General features: G+C 39.4%; 1 protein-coding gene and 1 pseudogene across 2 annotated transcripts in view; both read right to left on the bottom strand.

Annotated features, from left to right (window-relative positions):
* Positions 1 to 3,230: 3,230 nt before the first annotated feature.
* Positions 3,231 to 3,475, bottom strand: LOC308535560 (V-type proton ATPase subunit e 1-like; annotated as a pseudogene). The gene has a single exon. The product of its transcript is annotated as a V-type proton ATPase subunit e 1-like (transcript).
* Positions 3,476 to 7,996: 4,521 nt separating this feature from the next.
* ARMC3 (armadillo repeat containing 3) overlaps positions 7,997 to 20,663 on the bottom strand; it is an 88,803-nt gene continuing 76,136 nt past the window's right edge. Inside the window, exons 17-19 of the mRNA XM_081104012.1 lie at positions 17,364 to 17,564; positions 15,059 to 15,221; positions 7,997 to 9,163 (exon numbers count right to left, since the gene is read on the bottom strand). Of these exons, the coding sequence (XP_080960138.1) occupies positions 8,954 to 9,163; positions 15,059 to 15,221; positions 17,364 to 17,564 (574 nt within the window). The 3' untranslated portion in view covers positions 7,997 to 8,953. The remainder of the gene's footprint in view (positions 9,164 to 15,058; positions 15,222 to 17,363; positions 17,565 to 20,663) is intronic.

Raw genomic sequence — 20,663 nt, 5'->3', positions numbered from 1 at the left:
TTTCATTTCCTTTCTGTGGGATTTCACATTCATGGGCATAGTCTCTGATTGTGATGGTGTAGCCGTGTTAGACACGGCCATCCTGATTCTCACGGCACTCATTTTATAAAGAGCATGTGCAAGAGAAAGCATTAGAGGTATCCTGTAAATGTTTTCAACTCACGAATAATGTTTATGCAGCTAGTGAACATGGCTCCGGGCATGGAGAGGGCTTTCCTGTTGCTAAATATGGTGCTACTCCTAAAGCCAGGCCAGATGGGCTCCATATTATCACTTCTGAATGGGGCTCTGAAGTCCATTTCTGACCATTCTAAGCTGTCTTTTTAACTTATTATTGTCTTATTAGCAAAGGAAAATAACAACTGCATAAGGGAAATCTCATATCACTCAGTAATGAACTTTCCCCTCTCATCCTGATTCTCAAAGGAGTAAATAATTGAATAGAAAAGTTGAAAGTCAAGCTTTCTATTCTGTAAGAGGTTAAGGAGTCAGCATATTTCTTTCTCTTTCTCTCCCCCTCTCTTATTTGTATTAATAAAATGAGATCAAAATGTTTTCCCGGAAAGCTGAATAAATGAAATCACACGGCTAGAAAGCTGTGCATACAGGATAATGACTATCAATGATTTCGCAAGATAAATGATTTGATAATACAGACATGAATGCATTCATCTTTTTTCAGAGTTTTCCTACAGTAAAGACCATGGAATCAAGAGAAAATGTACACACTAACTCAGATTTTTCAAAGAAAGGAACCTATAAATAAACTAATTGGACTATCACTTGATTTGTATGTCAGATATGTAAGTACTTAGAGAGACCACTGTTTGCTTCAGCTGTTCTCATCAGGATGATTGATGACTACTTAAAAGTGCTTGCTTCCATTTGTATGCCAGCTGTTCTTGTGTAGAACGAATGGGGACTTGCTCAAGACAATCAGAGTCGGACTGTAGGCAGGATTTGGGGCTGATACCTAGGAGCTGGAAAAGGTTACCAATGGCTCTTAGCTCATTGCTCTGAGATTAGACCACACTCGTGATGAAATGCAGTTGACCTTGAACAACATGTATTTGAACTGTGTGGGTTCATTTTTACACAGATATTTTTAAATAAAGACTGTAAATGTATTTTCTCTTCTTTATGACTTTCTTATCATTTTTCTATTCTCTAGCTAACGTTACTGTAAGATACAGTATAGAATACATATAACATACAGAATATGTGTTTATAGTATTGGCAAAGCTCCCAGTCAACAGTAGGCTATCAGTATTAATTTTGGGGGGAATCAGAAGTTGTATGTGGATTTCTAACTACACAAGAGGTCAGTGCCCCTGACCCCTGTGTTGTTCAAGGGTCAACCATATAACTAAAGTAGATGCTGATTACTGGGACTTGTGAACACAAGATCCTGCTTCTTTGTAGGTTTGGTTGGTGGAAAGGTCTTAGCCAACGTTGAGCCTTTGTTAGCAAGTTAACAAGAACCTAAGTAGTCTTAACTACACGCACTAATAGTCCTTTTAAAGGTAAAATTGCAAGATGAGTCATTCAAGTCACAGACAAGTTGGGCCAAGCAGCAATATGAAAATCATCAAACCATGGAAGCGATGCTATGTCCTTTCATAGGGAAGCAGCTGCCACGGGTTACACCTCTGGGTAGCAAGGTGCTGGCGGTGGGAAAATGCACACACGCACATGGGGGATGGTTTCAAACATAAGCTCCAAGATAGTGGCAGGTCTGCATTTTCACTTCCTGTTGCACATGTTCCAAAGCAGCTGCCAATAGATGAGAGTGATTTTCTTTACCACAAAAGAATTTTCAAAGGCATCCAAATGCAAATAAACACTAAGAACAATCTCATTGTCGTTTTTAAGGTCAGTTAATTTCAGGCTTAAAGACAGTCAGCAAATGCTGCTCAAGCTACTCTGTACTAGCGACTGTACCAGTAGGGTATACACCAGACCTGAAATAGCTCTCCGTCTTATTGGGGGATCAAAGCATAAATGCTAATGGTTGTCAACTGCTTACTATGGTTAGTTAGCCCTGTGCTGAGCATGTTATATGCACAATCTTTTTTATTCCTCAGACCAACTTTATGGGGCGGCTACTATTATTATCACCCCATTTTAGAGGCAAGAAAACCAAGACGTTTTCTCAACATCCCATAGGTAAGAAGGGAGGGAGCAAGATTCAAACCCAAGTTTCTCTGATGCCAAAGAACACCCATGCTCTTTACCCCCACATGCTATATGTGTGCTTTAGGTAAATGGCAATGCCAGGCAGTCAGCTATGGGAAAATGCCAAACTGACTGACAAAAAGTGTCACAGAAGGTCATCAGAAGAGCAAAAGTCATCTGGAGAAGCTTAGGGAGAAGGTGAGGCTTAATCTGAATTTAGATTTGAACTTGTAGACAAAATATTACTAGGATAATATTGAGGGTAACTACCATATCTTCTCACAAATATTCCTTTGGTGCTATCAGACAAAAAAACATTGGCCTCATGAATCATTAAACTGATGTACTGTGACCTTTCTTGTATAATTATATGTATACATATAATTTTATATGCATGTAAAGTATATATAAAATTATAGAAGTACTGGTGAAGGCAAGTTCACATAGCCAGGTGTCAATCATCTCTTTTATAGATGAGAAATTGCGTAGTCTTGTGTACTGTATGAATTGCATAAGGTATTGGGAGGCAATTCTCCAGGTCTTTTTTTTTTTTTATAGAAATCAGGAAAATAATTTATTCCAAAAGATGGCAGAAGTAAGAAATTCATCCTGAAAATAGACTTTGTGTAATTCTGTCGGGACATATCTCCCCTCGAATATGCTCTCCTATGGCTGCCGCACTGGAGTCTTATTGTCTCCTGACAGCTTTTGAACACATCACTGGTCCCCTGTCATGAGCAGGCAGGAGCCACCTTCAGGTCCACAGTCCCGAGGAGAGTGCCGTGTTTCCCAGAGCACCTTCTGTCTCAGAGGAGCACATTACATTTGGTGGCGTCGGCAGCGTTTAGATTGAGGAGGCACGGAATTCATCAAAGTGCAAAAAGGCTAACGGGAGAAACCCTGCACTGGAGAATCAGGTAGTCACCTGTGCCGGGCATGTGTAAGGCAGGATGGCCAGAGCAGGCGAGCCGAGGGAGGCGGCCCCTGTGGAGGTGACTGCACATCTAGAGGGATTCTCGTCGTGACCTCGATGGCTGGGCAGCGGGCCTTCCTCCTCAAGGCCAGTGATACTTGAAATACCAGGTGGTTTCATTTTTCAACTGTGGTCCAAAGAGAAGGCTGAGTTGGGCCAGAACTGCAATCAGCCAAAAGAGATAGCAGCAAACTGAACAGGTCACCAGCATGGTGATGATAACTCCCCGGTTGGGACCCTTGGAAATGAACCAGGGCAGCAGGAGGCCGATGACGTCCAGAACACGCTCATCACCATCAGAGGCCCCGGGAGGCCGCTGTACGCCATGGTGGCCGCGGAGCTGCCAGCCCCTGCCCCACTGCCACCTTTGCATGTCTTATAAACATGGGCTTCCTGACAGCCCCTTGCTCAGGACTGCCTTTTCAAGGTTGTTAGCAAACAGCCTCAGAGGATATAATGTCTCCTCTCTGGTGAAAAGGGCAGGCATGCTTACTCTCCATTATAAAAGATTGGGTTCTCTTAGCACAGGGTTCCTATCCTGTAACACAACCTGCTGCGCTTGTAGGCATCTGTCTGGGTCCATTCACATTGCCTCCAGGAGACTTGAGAGCCCGGAGAACTGACAGGTAAGCTGTCTCATGCCACTTGCTGTGCCATGAGTGATAAAGCTCGTTGTCTCTGACCCAGAAATCTTCTGGCTTCTGGCAGTTAACTCACGAGTAGGGTAAAGCCTCAGGACACTTCACACTTTAGAAAACAGGAAAATTTATTTTCTTTTTTCGATAGGCCACGTCTGTCCTCATGAAAAATAAGGCACCTGCGTTGGTATTCATTAGATGGATGTCAAGTAGATCCACCTTGGAGCCTGGAGAAACCAGGGAAGATAAAATGCCCGTGTGAGAGTCTGCCCTGCATGCTTAGACAAGGTGCCCAGGGAGGAGTTTCAGGAAAGCACAGTCCTTCTGTGTCCACACCCTCAAAGTGCTCAACATCCGAAGAAGCGCTGACAAAGGGGCCCCTGAGCCAAATCGGGCTGACCTTTGTTTCAACACATAAAGTGTATTATCTAGGTATTATCTGTGGCTGCTTTTGTGCTACAATAGCAGAGTGGAGTGGTTACAATAGAGACTGTATGGCTGGCAAAACTTAAAATATTGACCATCTGGCCCTTTAAGGAAAACATTTGCTGACTTCAGATCTAAAAGAAGAGACAGATACATAAAGAATAAAATATTCCCTCAAAACATGCTAACAGCAGAGGCATGAACAGAACATTATATGAGCATCAAATGGAAAGCTGTAAACACACACACACACACACACGGATATATACACATGTACACCCACATGCACACTTGCATACTTGCATCTAGCATTGATTTGCATGGTCTTATTTTTTCCTCACAGTACCTTTTTTAAAAAAAAATAAATATATATATATATATATATATATATATATATTATTGATTTTTTACAGAGAGGAAGGGAGAGGGATAGAGAGTTAGAAACATCGACCAACTTCCTCTTGCACACCCCCTACTGGGGATGTGCCCACAACCAAGGTACATGCCCTTGACTGGAATCCAACCTGGGACCCTTCAGTCCGCAGGCCAAAGCTCTATCCACTGAGCCAAACCGGTCAGGGCCTCACAGAACCTTTATTAAGCATATAGATTGGTTCAAATTTAAAGCTTTGCCACTACTAGCTGAGTGATTTTTGGTAAGTTACTTAATTTCTCTGTGCCTCACCTGCTAAACATGAGAAATGCTACTTATACATCAGAGGGTCACCAGAAGGATTAAGCGAAGGCATCACTAGCCTCTGACACATAGTAAGCAATCTGTAAATAGTCCTTTTTATTTACCCCGCTTTCCAGAAGAGTAAACTGAATGTCAGAGAGGTTGAGCAATTTTGTCAAGATCACACAGGTAGAAAAAGATAGATGCAGAAATTAATCTCAGCGCTGACTCCAAACCTGGGCTTTTTACCTCTGTGATGATACTGCTTCTCAATTCTAAAGGCTTAGTGACTTAAATCAAATCACCACAATACAATCTTTTTACCTTTTCCAACAATTATTTTTATTTTTAAATTATGATTTGGGGTTTATTTATTGGCAGATCCTACAGGTCTCTGGTACCGTGTGAGTTCTGGAAGAGCCTTATTTAAATTCACTATATTAATACATTCACACCGAACACTCAGATGGGTATTGACCAGTTTTATATTAAAATTTTTATATTCATAATTTTAAAAGCAAAGCTTTTGTTAGTAACCTATATAACAATATCCAAGTAACTTTAAATACAGAATAGTACTTTTAAATACTAAGTTCTAGATAAGTGATTTGATACCACTGTCTTCCTCTAAGAAATACCAAAGTGATGTCTTCCATGTAGTTTTCATAGAGTCTGTTTATCCTACTCTTAGTATTTAGCTGAGTTACAACAAAAAAGCACCATCCGTGTGTGGACTACAGCCTTCCTGTGCATGGCTCTAAGGGAAAAGGGGCCACCCCCTGACACACCCGCATCTTATCTCCCGATTACTGCCTTCAGCAGAGGACTGCTATTGACATATCTTGCTGGAAAAAAAAAAAAGGTTACTATTTAAGGAATTGTATGTCAATAAAGAAAAAAGGCCAGTATCCATTTGATTGTCTTTTGAGCTTCAAGAAAAGTATTTTTCATGGATGACAATGCGGTTTCTTTGACCAGGGAATAATACTTCTGAAATCTGCTATGTACTCGCTAAAAGTGCAGTGCAAAACTGGAATCCTCATTTACGATACCTGCTCAAAGGCTGAAAGCCTGTGAAAAGGATTCTATTTAAATGTTCATTTCTCCATTTAATTAATAGCTATTTTTTGAAAGTTAGATATTAACTTTAATGAAATAGTTTGATTTCCAGAAGAGAAACTGTAGCTTTTGAGTCTAACAAGAAGCTTTATATAAATTGTTTTGAAATCTCAAACTACAATAATTGCCACAGTTTCCACAGTTTTTAAGTGACAGGACTCTAACTCAGCTCTCTGTAGTTCTAGACATTGCCCCATATTTCCTAGATCCAGTGCTGACTAAATTCACTTGTTATTCCAGCCCGAAGCTTGTCATTCCTGAAGGAGACCCCTAGCACTTCGTCATCCCACTGCAGTGACCAAGGTCAGGTGTTCCAGCTACAAATGGAGGGGCTGCTCTCAGCTGGGTCCCTGACTGACTGTGTGGAGCAGAGCCTCCCCTATGGACCTGTGTTTGACATGTGATGTGATAAATGACTTCTAGGTTAAGCGACTGATATCCAAGGATTGTTTATTACCATTGTAATAGATGTTCTATTCAAATACAATTTTCTTTGCTTCTTCTCCAAGTGGATCATCTTCTTCGTTGGACCATCTCATTGGTTTATAGAAGCTCTTTGTTTGTTAAAGATATGAACATTTTATTTGTTCTGCAATTTTTGTCCCTATAATTTTGCTTGCAATTTATTTTGCTGAACAGAAATAATTTTGCTTATTCTGTATTTTTCTGAACAAGAATTTAACAGTTTTATGTAGCCAAACTTGTCAACTATGTTCTATGGCTTCTTCTTCTTTTTTTTTTTTTTTTAATCTTATATAGAAAAGATCTTCACTTGCCCAGATCATAATTTTCTGATTGTCATTTCCCTGAGCAGGAAAGCTACGTCTGGACTTAATATTTTCTATTTTTATGTCTGTTTTATACTAATTTATTTATTACTGTGTTTTAAATATATGTTCTGATATATTATGGGGCTAATTCCTCTATATTGTTGTATTTCAAAATATTATTGGCATTCATATGCACTCACTCTTCCAGATAAAATTTAGAATTTGTTAAGTTCTAGAAAAGAAAATGTCTTGGGATTCTATATGAAATTATAGTAGTTAAAAAAAAGAAATTATACTAACTGTATATGTTGCTGAATCTTCTATCAAGAAAATTGTGTGTATCCTCATTTAGTCAGTTCTCTTTAAAATTTTATGTTTTTTCTTGTGTATTTTTTGTTAAATCTATTTTTAGGTATTTTATAATTTTTGTTGCTATTGTGAATATTTTATTTTTATAGTGGATTGTATTATTATTAATAATAAATTTTATGACTGTGTACTTAACTGGTAACACAGAATAGATAAACTTTAGAGACGTGAGAATTTAAACTCATTCCTGTTCAATAATCACCTAGAACCTAGTTAAGACAGGCAGCATACATAATGTCTCAAAATGGAAATGAAATGTCTCTGGCCTGTGCCAGACTGAGAAATGTGGTGCCCACCTGGGCTGTGTCACAGGGGCTCTGCCTGGAGCCTGTCTCATCCCATTGTGGTCTTAGGCCATTGCCCTGTGAAAACTGCTCCCACAACTTACTAGGAGGTTGTTTTCCAAAGATGGTATTTTCTGTGTCACATTTGTTATCTGTACGAAGCTCCAAACAGGAATTCCCCGGTGTTTGCTCCTCCTGAGAAACTGTTTTGTGCTTTTATCTAGTGGCCCCGACTATAACTCATGTCACTTACAGCATTTCCTTCTGCATTGGCTGCTGGAGGGCATAGAGTCAAATTTTCACTCAGCTCCAACAAATGCATAAGTTTTTCATGGATGCATTTGAATTCTACGCTTATTCCTGGCCTTGTTGAGCTTTCTTTACTACTCTTACGCCTTTTTTTTTCTTCATTTATTTTTATTTTGTTACGTCTTGTATATCTTTGTAATCCACTTTAAATATTTTCTGGGTCCAAACAGACTTGAAAATGCTTAGACGAGTATGTATCCTTGGACCCATGCTCTAGTTCATGAAATTGCATGATAAATATAATGACCACACCATTTGACATACAGAACTTTATTTTGAAATAAAGAATTATACATTCTTTGAATTTACAGATTGGTTCACATAGAATAATCTTGGCCTTAATTTCTAAAATAAAATTCACTTTTAAAAACCTTCTAGTAAAATGATTACACAGGAAAACTTTAGTCTTAAAGCCTGACCAAGGAATAAGCACTTCATGAGACTCATCATATTACTTATCTTTATCTCTCTTACCATTTAAAACGTGTGTTTGCTTCATTTTGTGCTTAATACTGAAAACACAACTCAGCAAAGATTTATTATATTTCCATATTTCAAACTTTCACAGAAAAGAAGGTTTTTTTTTAACTGAAGGTATATTTCCAAGTCAACATAGATAGAACAAATACAATTTATGGAAATAGTTTTTAGAAATATTTATATTTCAGTGAAGTATATTAAACAGTGCTCTTAATAAGTCTCAAAAAATGTGAACAAAGTCATTTTAGAAAATAATTTGTAATACTAGAATAGATCTATAAATAGTCAAACTCTAAATAATCTTACTTTAAGCAAGTGAGAAAGGTGACTGAAGACAGTAAAAATCATTGAATTTGCTTAACCAAATGTTCCTGAGGCCTCTGGACGTGAAGAATGCCAGTGAAGAGGCCACAGAATTGCCTGGGATCAGCAGCTGTTTTACACAAGAATCCCAAATGGCAGGGATGCTCCTGGGGGAACAGTGGGCTGGGATAATTTTGACAATAATAAGCTTTTCACGAGGGACTTTTCACAAGCATAAGATGATCTAAACAGACTACACTTTTGCCAAAAGCCTGAAGTCAGAAGCACAACCATGTCAATCCAAGTACCTCATTCTCACACAGAGAGGAGCTTTCTAATACTTTTGTTTAAATAAATAAAATTAACGGGGAAATTTCATAGAAAATGTGTAGATTAAATGTCTTGTTTGAGCCACTTCTGTATTTGCTACTCTAGAGAAATCTGTAACGATCTGCTTCTTTAGTTTTTAGCTTCATCAGTACTCCTGGATGGAACATGAGGTCAACGACGTATTCTTCAGGAGGAGGGAGACCCCCAATCACTCCTTTTTGAGATTCATTCATCAGCTTAACTTCATTCCAAGCTCTGCCGTACTCCCCTCGAACCAGAGAGCAGCCGATGCCAATTCTATCAGCCAGAGCCTGTGGGAGAAAACACAAGATCAACCAAGAGTGAGGAGGGAGACGAGGTGGAAAAAAATTCTCAGTTGTAAGACCCACCTTGGTTGAAGGTGAAATATAGAAGTCTTGCAAAGAAGTGCTTAGAAAGGAGGCTGAAAAATGTGGAATAATGTGATACGAGCCAAGAAAATGTGATATGTTCCCTTGTTCCTCAAGATCCTGTAGATTTAAAATCTCTGTGTAGGTCCTGCTGGGAAGTGACATTTTTCAGGCAGTTACACCGCATTGTATCAGGACAAGATTGATAACGCCATTGGAGAAAAGCTATTCCACAGGCTTTCAGCACTAGTGCATCTATCAATCTTTCCAAGCTCCTAAGGCTGCTCTCTGGGTGTGAATCACAGTGGGACTGAAGGAGGGACCAAATGGGTGGGGACCGGTTTCTAGCCAATTTCTTCTGTGTGATGCACATAGACAGATGCTGTGGAGCAGGAGGAAATGTATGAGTGGTTGGTCCTTCTTGGGCTGCCTGCTGCCATCTCCTCAGGGTCTGTTTATGTTTTGGGGGAGTTGTTTCTTTAATTTGCCTTGACATTGGGGTTTTTTTTTAAAAAAAAAGTACCCTTGAAATAATCTAGAAACTCCTTAGCCACAGTATAGGCTCAGATTTCCTGGGTTTGAATTTCAACTCGTCCACTTTCTAGTTGTCACCTCAAGCAAATGGCCCGGCCTCTGTGTACTTGCATTTCCTCATCTGTAAAATGAGGATAACAACAGTCTAAACCAGCGGTTCTCAACCTTCTGGCTCTTTAAATACAGTTCCTCATGTTGTGACCCAACCATAAAATTATTTTCGTTGCTACTTCATAACTGTAATGTTGCTACTTTTATAAATTGTAATGTAAATATCTGATATGCAGGATGGTCTTAGGCGACCCCTGTGGAAGGGTTGTTCGACCGCCAAAGGGGTCGCGACCCACAGGTTGAGAACCACTGGTCTAAACACGCTCCTCATCGGTGGTTACACAGATGAAGTGAATCAATACATGTCAAGTGCTTAGAGCCGTGAATGCTGGCACACAGTGAGTACGCAGGTATTCCTAGTGCTAGAGGGCGGGAATTGTGTTGTTTCAATAATCTCTATATTCACTTATTAATGTGATTTATCTGAATGTATAGCACTCTGTGATACTGAGATTTCTAATAAGAAATATATTTTAGTCTTCATCAGGGTTTGTGGCACAGAGCTCCTAGAACCCTAGGAATTTCCTAAATGATGAGAAGCAAAAAGGTGCCTTTTGTTATGATAAGGAGGTGACCTGGACGCACCTGAGGATGGGGGCTGGTTGCCTGGAGAATCAACCGCTTAATTAGATGTTTGGAATTTTTGGTCCTACTCCCTCCCCCTACCTCTGAGGAGAGAAGAGGGGCTGGAAGTGGAATCAATCAATGGCAATGATTTAATCGACCATGCCTATGTAATGAAGCCTCCACAAAAACCCGAAAAGACAGGGTTCAGAGAGCTTCTGGGTTGGGGAACAGGTGGAGAGTTGGGGTGAAAGCTCCACACCCTTCTCCCATACCTTAACCTATACTCTTCTCTCCATCTGGCTGTTCCTAAGCTACATCCTTTTAAGATAAAACTAGAGGCCCAGTGCACAAAATTTGTGCATGAGAGGGAGGTCCTCTCAGCCCAGGCTGCACCCTCTCCAATCCGGGACTCCTCGGACAACCCTCTCACAATCCGGGACTGCTGGCTCCTAATCGCTCACCTGCCTGCCTGCCTGGTCGCCCCTAACTTCCCCCCACTGCTGGTCAGGTCGCCCCCAACTGCCCCCTCCCACCAGCCTAGTTGCCCCTCACTGCCCCCACCAGCCTAATTGCCCCCAACTGCCCCCCCTTCCAGTCTGGTTGCTCCCAACTGCCCCCCTTGTTGGCCTGGTTACCCCCAACTGCTCCCCCCACCCTCCCCCCCGCTGGCCTGGTCGCCCCATGCAGCCTGCTTGTTTAGTCGTTTGGTTGTCCCTCACTAACCCCCCTGCTGACCTGGTCATAGGCAGCCATCTTGTGAGGGCATGAGGGTTAAATTGCATATTACCTATTTATTATATAGGATGGTAATCCAGTACGTAAATGTTTCCCTGAGTTCTGTGAGCAGCTCTTGCAAATTAATCAAACCCAAGGATGGGGTTGTTGGAAGCTTCATCTATAGCTGTTTAGTCAGAAGCACAGGTGATAACCTGGGCTTGTGCCTGGCGTCAGAAGTGGGGGAGGAAGCAGTCTTGTAGGACTGAACCTTTATCCTGTGGGGTCTGACGCTGTCTCCAGGAAGAGAGTGTCAGAACTGATCTGAAGTATAGGACACCTCGCTGTTGTTGGAGAATTGCTTCAATGTGTGGAACACCATCCCTCCCATGTTGAAATTAGTACTAGAATAAATTTTGCACTCATAGTCTTGTGGGGTAGAGAGACAAAAATAAACATATAATTATATTTCCCAAAATAACTTTTACTGATCTCTTACTCCATGTCAAAGCACTTTAAATAATCAAAAACCAAAAAATCTGTGAAATACTTTGTATTTTCTGCTTTATAGACAATAAAACTGAGGTCATACTTAAACTGATGGAAAAAAATAGATACAGATGAACAAAGAAACATTGAACAGACTGTCAAACTTCTGGGAAGAAGTGGGAAGGCAGGGGAGGGTTGGGGAGGAGGTAAGAGATCAACCAAAGGACTTGTATGCATGCATATAAGCATAACCAATGGGCACTGACAGTAGGGGGTGAGGGCATGTGCCAGGGAGTGAGGGAGGAGGGGGTAGATCAATTGGGGGGGGGGAGGAGACATATGTACTACTATTTGTAATACCTTAAACAATAAAAACAAAAAACAACAACAACAAAAATACTGAGGTCAAGAAACCATTTGGTCTGGCTCTGCTAAGGCATTAGGGGTGAGTTAATTGAATGTTTGACAAATATAGCAGGCTAATTTTTAAGCTGATAATTTTGTATGGCCCAGGAATGATGTTATAAAGCTCCAATTTTTATGGCCCTTGGCATAAAAAAGGTTCCCCACCTGTGGCTTAGAGAGAAGTTCAGATGTGGTGCACAGTGGCTGAGGAAACTAGAAGCCTGGGATGAGGAGCTGGAAAAGGGTGGCCAGGCTACCCACATGTCACACACGGTGGACACCTGGATCAGCTGTGGCACTCCGCACTGTTATGTGCCGCAGCCTGAGTGTCACTAATGGAAAGGACAGGCAATCAGATTGGTGGCCTGGCCAGGCAGAGGGGTGGAAGGATGGGTAGCAAAAAATGAGGGAAATTAGTGAGCAAATTATAAGTCTGTGGACAATTCATCTAGGCTTCCAAAGGGGCAAAAAGACAAAACAAAAAAGAGCCAAACAATTGGAAGGAAATGGAAGAGACAAAAAATATACGTAAGAGGAGTGAAAGATTTAGGAGGGGTGGAAGGATAAGAGATTTCATCAGCGAGTTAAATGAGTGTTCAGGATTTCAGCAGTGGCCAAGGCCTGGGTAATTAATTGCAAGACTCAGTTGAGGTGTGCAGATAAAGAATTCAGTTTGGCATAATGTTATAACTGAATCTCTCCCCCCCCCAAATTTATATATTGAAGCCATAACCCCCAGTGTGAAGGTGTTTGGAGGTGGAGCCTTTAGGAGGTAATTAGGTTTCGATGAGGTCATGAGGGTGCAGTTCCCATGATGGGATGAGTGCCCTTATAAGAGGAGGAAGAGACCAGAGCTCTGGCACTCACTCTCTCTGACAAATGATTATATGTGAAGAAAACAGTGGGTGCAAACCAGGAAGTGGGCCCTCACCAGACACTGAATCTCCTGGCACCTTGATCATGGAGTTCTGCCTACAGAACTATGAGAAATGAATGTTTGTTGTTTAAGGCAGCCAATCTATGGTGTTTTGTTACAGAAGCCCAGGCAGACTAATACAGTGCCTATGAGATACTTAAGCGTATCCAGCTCAAGGGTTTCAGACATACAGGGGTTTGAAATCAGGAGAGATTTGTGGGACAGAGGAAGGGGTCTGGAAACTTTAGGTGTATTTAAGGCCACATGAGGGGATGTCCTCACACTGTGAAGTACATAAAGGGAGAAAAGGAAAGAGCCTGATGAGGACCTTTCAGGACCCCAACATTTAAGAGAAGGACGGAGGAAAAGAGGTCTCCAAAGGTGATTGAGACGAAGTAGTAAAAGAGGGCACATTACTAAAGAGACTGATGTCAAAGAAAAAGAATGATCGATGACAAATTCTTCAACATATCAAGTAAGATAGACAATAGATCACTCTAATCCTTATTGAGAGGGAGCAAAAGCCAGACTGCAATGAGTTGAGAATAAAAATGAGAGGTGTCCCATTGGAAGAACACGGAGTTGAGATGACTCAGAATTTTGACCAGGAATGAGAATTGTATGGATAGAAGTATTCTGATAGGTTTTGATTCAGATAGGCATGGGCTCAAATTCCAGTTGTACCCCTGGTTGACCTTAGGCCAATTTCTCCTCTAAATATCTGTCTTCTTATCTCTAAAACAAGAAGTCATTTCACTTTGGCATTTTTGAGACTCTTCACAATTACATTTATCAAGTGCCTGGCACATAGCTCAAAATGGTGATGGTCTTGAGAATAGGAGCCACTATAGTGGTTGTGGATGTTATGAGAAAAGAAAAGATACTTACTCTTTAAATATTATAGATTTAAGTTTAGACTTAAAAGGAGAAATAGCTAAGAGAGGAAGAGATTAAAGACAGGAGAGAAGAATTAAGAGAGCAAGACATCCAAGGAATTAGGAAAGACTGACATCTGGATTGTAAATAGAATTAGCTAGGAGCTGGAGGCAAGATACCGTACACATAGATGCAATGAGGCTTATAAGTATTTGGGGGGAGGGTAAGACTTTTATACATTCAGTCTATAGTTTAGAAACCATTTTCTTAGCTCCTATTATATTACAGACACTGGACACAATGGAGAAAAACAATGATCATTCCTTTTCTTAACCCTGATCCTTTTAGTGTCCCTCACTTCAGCCAATAATGCCTTCATTAGCAGATGCCCTGCCTAGAACCTTGAAATCATTGTGCTCTTCTCCTATAATCTCTCACACCACATCTAGGCAGTCACCAACTCCTTTCAGATTTACCTCTTAAATCACCCTCTTTCACATCCTCGACTATGGCTTCAGTATAGGTCACCCATACTTCTGCTCCAGTAGCCTTCCAATTGGTTTTCCTGTCTCCAGATTTGCTCCTGCTCGAATCCATTCTCCATTCTGTTACCTGAATGGTCTTTGAAAATCATGTTACCCATTCAATTCCCCTTAATAATTTTCAGTGACTAATCACATGGTGCTTTATGATCTGGTTTAACCTCATCCAACCCTTCCTCTTTCTTCATCCAAACTATTCTACATCTCCCAAATGGCCCATTGACTCATACCTGTTATTTTGTTTAAAATGTTTACTTTGTTTAAAATACTCTTGTCTTCCTTCCTTCCTTACCTGTCACCTCCACTATATCATTTTCTCTCCTGAAATTTTCCCTGACATCACCTTAGAATCCACAAGTCTGGTTTTGGTATACCTTGTATACAGGAACTGTCACTTTAGAATCTCTATATTCCCAAACCCTAGAAGAAGGCTTAGCCCTCAGTTGGTATATGATAAATGTTGAATGAATATGCTGTCAGTAGTCTGTGACTATATATGTACCAGTATATATGTATATACACATACATATATATCTCAAATACAAGTACATCTAAATGATAGGATTAATATTATCCAGTTAAATACTAGCAGCTGGCTCACTCCATTATGATAAAGAGAAAACATTTTTACCTCATGGCAAATGAAGCAAACGTTTTAAATACCTTGAAAAGCAAAGCTCGATGGTAGAAGATTCCTTTTTTGATCTGTCCAATTGGAACAACATTGGATTTAAGTTGAAATTTTAGTTCACTTATATGAAGTTCCCAGCTGAAATCCTGTAGTTTATCTTTTGGAATTTTACCACCCATTTTTTCTGCCACATACCTGTGTTAATTACATTGAGATCAAATCAATCAAATTTAATCTCACTTTAGACAATTTGAGTGTAACTATATGTAAAATTATATATATATATATTTTCTCTGATTTTATTGTTTACTTTAAAAAATGTACTTACTATAACTAGGTTAACATTCTGCTTACTAATCCAAAGTATCACTTATAAACAGATATTCTAACAATTTCATTCAATACGTGGCAATAAATGAATGCTAGTTTTCCCAATACTTACAAGATACAAATCAGTATCACTTAATTTGTCTCAATGCAGTTTTAAAATTTTATCCTACTCTTGAAAAATATTTGCAAATGATTCAACCTAAAATCCAAGGCATTGTAATAACATATAGTCCTTTTTTAAAGAAATTTAAATTCAGAGATAAGATGAACACAGACATTTTCCCATTAGATCCCCAAATATTTTTAAGTTTTATAATTTTTTTCTTTTAATGTTATTATTTTTAAATTTAGAGAAGGACATGGTATTTATGTAACACTGACATTAGAGGGGAGAGGAAGAGGCAACAAGGAAAAATAAGTAAAAAGGTGAGCAGGTGGGATGGATGTATACTTTGCCTGTGGGCTTCCCTTAATATTAGGCTCTCACTGAAGAAGTCAGTAAACACACTGCAAAAATTCTCTGTAGATTAAGGTTACTACATCTTGGAGTGAGGGTAGAATTGCATTAAAGAAAGAATTTCCCTTGTTGTCTGTAGAACTGAGCAAAGAACAACAGTGACAGACAAGAGAAAGTTGGGAGAGAGTTAATTAGCTGACCTGCAGTTGCCCCTGGCCAGGTGTGCTGTAATGAAGGGTAGCAACCAAAAGCATGGGGACAAATCTCTGTGTCTCTATCTTCATGTGGGCTCAGGGTAACAAGGCAATTATTTGGGAAATGATGAGAAGTATTTCTGATAGGAACAAAGCATGAGGAAATTTGACAAATGTCGAGATACGCTAAATCAGAGTTCTGCTTGAGTCATCACTTCTCAACATTAGGAAAACTTTAGCAGCCAAAAATGTTCTATTCCAGGGCTGGCTGAAACGCAGTCAATGATCTGGCGGCTGTGTTTCTTGCAGTTGTTGCATCCAGGTTTGATGACTGCAGCTCACTTCTATTTGGAGTAGATACGAGCTCCCTTGGAGGCCACAGCTGTTGCCAATCCAGTAGCTCAGCTGCTGGTTGGTGTCAGTCAAGGAGGCTCTCTGCTTCTATCTAGTGATTCCTAATCCCTTACCGCTACCACGTTAAGTTCTCAGCTTCCCTTAGAGCAGTGGTTCTCAACCGTGGCTGCACATTAGAATCAACTGGGGATCTTTTTAAAATCCTGATTTCTGGGCCTCATCCTCCAGAAAGTCTGTTTCTTTGTTACTAATGTTGTGGCCCCACCCCATAACAAAGTAAAAGAATTTCTGGAGGATGAGGCCCAGAAATCAGGATTTTAAAAAGATTCCCAGATGATTCTAATGTGCAGCCAAGGTTGAGAACCACTGTTTTAGTGGAACCAGATTAAATGCTCCAATTAAGAAGGTAACTTCACTGCTTATGCAGAGCGCTGAGCCTGCCCAAACATTTTAGATTACTTACGCTCGCACTTTAGAGCAATGTGAAACATATAACATAAAAGTAAGGGTTGGTTATTTGTATTAGAAAATAACTTGTGGGTTTACAAGTAATTCACAATAGAATTTCTTTAAATTGTGAGAACCCCATATATCCAGGGAATTGTTTCATTTTCAAACTTTTGATTTATTTTAACTTCTTCAAGGTCAAGATTGAAAAGATACTTTTCATGGTTTACCTGGAAAAAATGACAGGAATTTTTTGCCTATACTTATTTATTTATTTTAGTAAAACATAGTTGGCATATACATAGGTATTTTTCTCTAGGCAATTTCCAGCTACTAGTTCTGATTCTTGGCAGAAATCTGATCTAAAATAGAAATTGAGAAATTTCCGCCGACCCCCCCCCCCAATTCATTGTATTTCTGTTTCAGAGTCAGAGGTAGGGAACTATAAAGTTCAATTTTATTATGGCATAGTTGTCTAAAAATTGGCTAAAAAATGCAAACCACCAAATTAAACATATTTTCCACAAATTGCATATGTGTATATAGACAACTTACTTTGCAAGAGCCTCAATCTGTTCCCTTATATTGGTTATGGGAAGTATTGATTTGGTCACTTCATACACATAAGCACAGAAGTCAGGATCAGCGGGAGGGGACCATTCTTTATCTTGGTTTCCTTCTCCAGCCCATTTTAGTACCACTGTAACCTCTTCCTCCTCCTTCTGTTTTTCCTCTTCTTTTTTACCTTTGCTTTTCCTTTAAGAGTAAACAACAATCAAAATCATAAAACGAATAAGCACAAACTGCTCTGAGTTCATCTGAAGAACATCCAGAAATACAGTGTTTAAACCTCAATGATGATTCCATATTGTTGTCAAATTTTCAATGACAATGGTAGATTTTTATAGAGTTTCTATGCTTTCCAGGAGATATTAATTTCAAGAGAATACACGCACACATATTATGAAAATTATCTATTGGTCTTCTGAACAATTGTGTAGCAAGATGCCTGGCCCATCATAAGTATGATATAAATATTTATTGAATTGAAAAAATAGGTTGCCTTCTCATGGAGTCTTTGCCAATTTCATATCATCTCTTGCTTCAGTTGACACCTTCTGAAGGAAGAATGCAGATCACAATTTTTAAGAAAAATTATTGAAAACATAGAAAAACAAAACAAAACAAGGATGCTATAGAATTCTTGTCATGCAGGGACAAAGGCTCACCAAAAGTTTATCTGGGGAAATGTACTTAGTTATTTATTTAAATTAAATTTATTGGGGTGACATTGGTTAACAAAACATACAGGTTTCAAGTGTACAACTCAATAAAACATCCTCTGCACACTGCATCATGCGCCCATTGCCCAAAGACAAGTCTCTTTCTGTCCCCATTTATCCCTCCTTTGCTCACTTCCACCTCCCCCCACACCCCTTGAAATGTACTTAGTTCTGTACTTAGGAAAAATGGCAGATACCTAGTAAACAGTGAAGATGCTACTTAATTAAAAGATAATATTAATTAAAATGTCCAGATTTAGAGAAATTACGAGTTATCATAAAGGTTTTTGTTTACTAAAGATGCAAATTATTTTGTCCAGTGGAAAAGATACTCTCAAAGGTTACAGTTTACTGTTCTAGTGGTTAATATCCTACAGTATGTTTTGTTATGTAATTTGTCAGTCTTTTTCTAACATTTCTTAATTAAATACCTAGCTTCTCAAATGTTCTTTGAACCAATATTAACATCTTACTGATTCTCTCTAATTAATGAGTTGAACAAAAACAATGGCATGGGTTCTTTTTCCAGGTAACATGGAGTAAGCACACTTACCCTGTCTCTCCCACGGAATATAGTCCTAAAACCTGCACAGAATGTATGCAATCACTATTTGAAGATTCTGAAAAGTATTTAGGAGCAGAAAGATCAGAGAAGACCCTGAATCACTAGTGAACTGTTGGTGAATCTAACCCTTTATTTTATAAGCTGAACTAGACGTAGCCCCCAATCTGGAAGTGGGCATCGGCACAGGCAGTGAAAGCTCAAGGAGAAGCCTGTTTGAGAAACAGGGAAGAGACGGGGTGGAGTGGGGAAAAGCCCTGTTTTTTTCTTATTTTTCTCATTCCTTGTGCTCCAGCCCCTAAGGAATCCCGTCCTGTGACAGTGGTGACAGTGGTGTTGCCCAGGTCCCTAGGAGCCTAAGACTGCCGTAGACTCAGTCGTCCTGCTGTTTGGCTGTGTATACGGATGCAGTCATGGCAAAGCTGCATCAGGACAGAGTCTATAAAGGGAAGCCCCAGTGAACCAGCAAAGACAAAGGAGATTATGCAGAGGAAGGCGCTCAGGAGAGCCACCATATACATTTGTTTGTGGATTCCTAGGCTTACTCCCAAGCTGTGTGTGCATGGTTCCGACCCAAAAAACACCTCCGCAGGTTTTGAAGACGGAACTATGAGATAGACCACTGCCCAAGTCCCAAACTGGACACTAGTTGGCACACAAGCAGGGCAGATCCAAACAACACTGCAAAATCTTTGAACCTGAGACTGACTGTGGATGACAGCTCACAGATCACTGGTTGGAATTTGAAGACTGGAAGCAACTGGGTCAATTACCTACTGAAACATACACACACAAAGGAATATCCTCCTTAGAATGCAAAAAAGACGCATAAATAAAAACTGCAGCACTCATAACAGGACATTACAATCTAATTACTCAGCATACAAAGAACCAGGAAAACCTCAACTCAGATGAGAAAAAACAATCAACAGACATCAATGCCAAGATGGCACAGATATAAATGCTGCAATTAGCAACAAATATTCTTGAAATGAATAGAGAGTTAGAAAGTTTTAGAAAGAAATAGGACATACACAAATAGAATTTTGGAGCTGAAAATATAATACAGAAACTTAGAAAAATACAACTTCCTGAATGTGTTTAATAGAGATAGCAGAAGAATGATTCTATAAACTTGAAGGCAGATTAATAAAAAGTAACCAATCTAAGCAACACAAAGAACAAAAGATTGAAAAAAACAACTGACAGAGTCTCAGGGACTTGTTGTAAGATTTAAAAAGACCTAATATTGGTGTCATCAAATACCCAGAAGAGTAGGAGAAAGATGAAGTACAGAAAAAAAATAATTAGGACTGAGATAACTTCCTCAATTTCGTTAAAGACATAAATCTACAGAGTCAAGAATTTTAGTAAATGTAAAGATAAACCCAAAGAATTTCACTCCCAGACACACCAAAATAAAACTATCAAAAACTAAAGACAAAGCAGAAGGCATAATTGTCTATGTAGAAAACCCCAAGGAATCTACTAAAAAAACAAAACCCCAAAAAACTCCTATAACTAACAAGAGAGTTCATCAAGGTTTCAAGATATATGCTCAACATCCAAAAATTGTGTGTCTATATAAAAGCAACAAACATGTAAACAGTGAAAAAGTTTTGGAGCACTTAACAATTGCTCCAAGAAAGTTAAACCCTTAAGTATAAACTTGCCAAAATATGTAAAGAATCTGAGTGCTGAATATTAAAAATGCTATTGAAAGCAATCAAATAAGATCTAAATAAAGGATGAAACATACTGTGTTCATAGATTTAAAGATGCAACATATTAAAGATGTCCATTCTCCCCAAAAAGATTTCTAGGTTTCGTGTAACTCCTGTCACAATCGAGGCAGAGTTTCTTTGTAGACATAAAAATATCTTATTCTAACATTTATACAAGAAGGCACAGAATAGCCAAATCAATCTTGACAAAGAAGAATAAAGTGGGAAGAAACTCTACTTGATATCAAAGCTCACTATACAGTTACAGTAATCCAGACAGAACAAT

This window comes from Myotis nattereri, assembly GCF_964212035.1.
Source record: "Myotis nattereri genome assembly, chromosome: 1".
Classification (NCBI taxonomy): domain Eukaryota; kingdom Metazoa; phylum Chordata; class Mammalia; order Chiroptera; family Vespertilionidae; genus Myotis; species Myotis nattereri.
The sequence above is the reverse complement of the archived record's forward strand: the minus strand, read 5'-3'. Positions and strand labels throughout refer to the sequence as shown.